The sequence below is a fragment of the Camelina sativa genome, unplaced genomic scaffold (genome assembly GCF_000633955.1).
Source record: "Camelina sativa cultivar DH55 unplaced genomic scaffold, Cs unpScaffold00462, whole genome shotgun sequence".
Classification (NCBI taxonomy): Eukaryota; Viridiplantae; Streptophyta; class Magnoliopsida; order Brassicales; family Brassicaceae; genus Camelina; species Camelina sativa.
The window spans coordinates 25,767-29,401 of NW_010921703.1; the positions used below are offsets into that span (position 1 = coordinate 25,767).

General features: G+C 39.7%; 1 protein-coding gene across 3 annotated transcripts; it reads right to left on the reverse strand.

The window, feature by feature from the left end:
• Positions 1–201: 201 nt before the first annotated feature.
• LOC104773129 (BSD domain-containing protein 1-like) lies at positions 202–1,820 on the reverse strand. Of its 3 annotated transcripts, none has more exons than XM_010497679.2 (2): positions 1,358–1,820; positions 202–1,045 (listed from the first exon to the last, which is right to left on the reverse strand). In XM_010497679.2, the coding sequence occupies exons 1-2, from the start codon at positions 1,734–1,736 to the stop codon at positions 351–353; spliced, it is 1,074 nt and encodes a 357-aa protein (XP_010495981.1). In that variant the 5' UTR covers positions 1,737–1,820; the 3' UTR covers positions 202–350. The 3 variants fall into 3 exon arrangements, with proteins under 3 accessions (XP_010495981.1, XP_010495980.1, XP_019098131.1); XM_010497678.2 differs by having other exon boundaries at positions 202–1,197; positions 1,519–1,818; XM_019242586.1 differs by having other exon boundaries at positions 202–934; positions 1,256–1,818.
• Between the last annotated feature and the right edge of the window lie 1,815 nt (positions 1,821–3,635).

Genomic DNA, 3,635 nt, shown 5'->3' on the forward strand with positions numbered 1-3,635 from the left:
TACATGAATCTTTACAGGGAAGTGATTCCCCATGTTTGCTCTTAGCAAACTGCAGTGGTAAGAAGAGACAGCAAGAGAGAGAAAACATGTGTGAATATATTTTACTCAAGTTTATGTGTTAGCTTCCCCTACGTGGTGGTGGCTTCCTCTATATTTGCAATTCGCACTCTCTTACAAATAATTTTTGTTTAGGAAGAATTGTATATGCATTTTATGTATTTATGTGCAAATTGTTCACGATAATAATAAACATGTATAAAAAGAAAGCTTTGCAATTCTTGTTTTAGTAAACTAACCAACCATCTTCAGCATTGATCACACTAATCTTGCCAACACAAGTAAGCCTCTGTTTATTGTTTTAAAGAGTCATCATCTTCATCTTCAATATCCCAAGATAAATCCTCGTCTTCATCTGTTGCTACACTGACCCGTCTTCGCCAACCAGGCTTCTCCTCAGACCCTTGACCAGCCTCCAAACTCCTACCCTCATTGCTCCTGATATCTTCTTCCATCTTATCCCACCCAAGATCTTCAACCTCAGGTAACGAAGGCTGCGTCGAAATCACCGAGATATCGCTATCCTTAGACGAAACTGCTCTGCTCCCGACCTTATCCTCCTCCAAAAACACAGTCTCTGAATCTGGATTCAACAAAGTCTGACCACTAGTCTCATCATCATCATCAAGATCCCAGCTCAAATCCTCCTCTTCTTCGCCAGAAATAGCTCTATTCACAAGCCTAACCCTAGCTTCTTCAACAAGCTCAAGCTTATACACTCTATAAAAATACCTCCTCCAAAAAGTCTCAGCATCAACTTGAGCAGGAACAATCTCCTCATAGATCTCTTTAACACCTTTGTTCTCATTAAATAAACCAACAATCTCATTCCTTCTCCCCTCTAACTTAAACCCTAAACTCCAATTCTCAAAATCAACTAAATCATCGGGCTCTCTAACGAACGTGCCTTGATCAGATTGTATCGCAAGCAACATCATCTCGAAACGACTATAGGGTTTCACAGGTAAGCTAAGGTTACGATCGGAGCCTTGTGGTGGTTTTTTCAGAGACTCCTTACCATGAGAGATGATCCTGGCCGTTGATTTCCACACGGAGGCGCCGATATCGTCGATGGCTTGACCAACGGATTCGAGCGACTCTGAAGCGACGGAGGCGCCGATCTCGAGGGAATCGGGTAATCTCGAAGCTACTTGTCGGNCCTCTAACTTAAACCCTAAACTCCAATTCTCGAAATCAACTAAATCATCGGGCTCTCTAACGAACGTGCCTTGATCAGATTGTATCGCAAGCAACATCATCTCGAAACGACTATAGGGTTTCACAGGTAAGCTAAGGTTACGATCGGAGCCTTGTGGTGGTTTTTTCAGAGACTCCTTACCATGAGAGATGATCCTGGCCGTTGATTTCCACACGGAGGCGCCGATATCGTCGATGGCTTGACCAACGGATTCGAGCGACTCTGAAGCGACGGAGGCGCCGATCTCGAGGGAATCGGGTAATCTCGAAGCTACTTGTCGGATTATGGAGGTTTCTTTCCTCAACTCGGATCCGAATTCCTCGAAATCGCGGCGGTATGATCCGATAACAGATTCGGATTTTGTCGCTAGGGTTTTGATTAGATTGCCGAAGCTCCATGAAGAAGAAGACGACGAAGCTATGGGTTCATCTGGTTGTTGTTCATGATCGTACTCGGAGAGAACTGATTTGAAGCGATCCATGAATCCCCCGATTGAGAGAAGAAGGAAGCTTAGGGTTTTGAAAAGGTTTAATTTTGAAAAATTGTATGTAAATTATGTCTATAAATAATGAAATCAATGTCGTTGTTACTGTTCTAATTAGAACTCATAGAAACCGATGTCGGTGGCATGTGTTTTGTATGAAACAATATATATTTTTTCTTTCCAACAATTAAATTTATTATTAGATTAATTAAAATAGAGTTACAATGACATTCAGTGATTCATTATTATTTGATCTACATAATGCTGTACATACAGATTTCGAAACTCGGACTTAAAGGATAATCTTAAAAAAAAAAAAAAAAAAAATTATATAATTGATAATACAAATTTAAAGTTAACATAATCCAAGTATCTAGAAAAAGGAACTAAAATTATAAAGTCTAATATATCAGTTATTTTTCGACCAAAATAAACAAAATAATTGTAAATTTATGAAGAAATTTAGATACATTTGAATATTTGATCTACGTAATACTGCACAACCAAATTTCGAAACTAGGACTCTTTTTTTTTTTTTTTCTTTTTTTAACTTAACTTCAACTCTTCTTTAACCGAGTAATACATCTAAATTCAAAATACATGATATTCCTCACCATATAATTAGACTAAATGTAATGGTTCGATCTAGTATCGCCCTGACACACTAGCGGATCCAACGCTATCTGACCGAGAAACTATTGTATTTTTTAACTACTATGAGATAGATAACACTCTACAATTCAGAGCTAAATCATCTTTTAAACTACCTAAAATTAACCCTATGATACGAAAACAACTATTAACACAGAAGATACCAAAATCTATGCTGAAGATCAAAAAACAAATCCAAGCTATTTGAACCTCATGATATGTGTGTAGTTCTTGTTCCAATAGCATCAAACACCCAGAGGCGTAACATCAGAAAGACTTGGTTTCTCCGGCTTTCATTGCTCCGATCCTAAGCCAAAAAACGAACAAATATCCGACTGACCCGGCCAAGGGACGCGAAACAAAACCAGCATGATCCGATACTTCTCCAAACAAACACTCAAAGCCCGTAATGCTAACCATCTAATGATAAGATTGAAACACAGAGTATCAAATCTTCACCTCACGATGCATTTCCGGATTGGCCACATCGCATCTGCCTGTTGTCTCACTTCTTAGCCGGACTGAAAACTGGAGGTTGAGGAAGCTCTCAAGAACACCAGCTTTGAGGATAACCTCAAATCTCAGCCACCGGCATCCAACGGATCCTCCCCAACAACCGATCGACTCTAAAACTCGTACTCCACCAAAAGCCTCTGGTTAGCAAGGATCTCCAACGAAGAGATGGGGAAGCAGGGGCACGACTCAGGAACCCAGATCTATCGCCCTGAAACTGCAAAGAAAGCCACCCGAATCAGTTTTGAACCGCCATCAATCTCCCGGAGAGGAGAGATAGCCGAGATCTCTCTCCGTAACATCCGTCATCGCACCGAATCGACGCAACAGAGATGACTCCTCACACTACCAGAGAACAGGAGGTCGAGTCCTTTTACCTTACCACTACAACAGAAGAAAAAAGAGGACGAACAAAGCTCTCTCACACCGTCGGCGAAGCCACAGGCGGCACAGAGGCAAACAGAACAGAGAGGCGGCGCTCTGAAAAAACTAGGGTTTTGAGAGAGTTTCTCGGGTTTTTTTTATGTGATACGTTTCTTCGCTTCAAACTCGGACTTAGAAGGATAATCTTTTTGTTTTTTTTAAACAAACTACAACTCATAATACAAATTTAAAGTTCATATGATCCAAGTACCTAGAAATAAAAAGAAATTAAAATGATAAAATCTGATATATCAGCTATTTTCTTACCAAAATAATTGTAAATTTATGAAAAAAGAAATTAAATACATT

Bases quoted from the DNA above. Each gene is read 5' to 3' on its own strand.
- LOC104773129 (XM_010497679.2), bottom strand. From the start codon at position 1,736: ATGGATCGCTTCAAATCAGTTCTCTCCGAGTACGATCATGAACAACAA. The intron at 1,046-1,357 runs GTAACCTTAGCT...AACCACCACAAG, and splicing joins ACCACCACAAGGCTCCGATC to GCTCCGATCGTAACCTTAGC.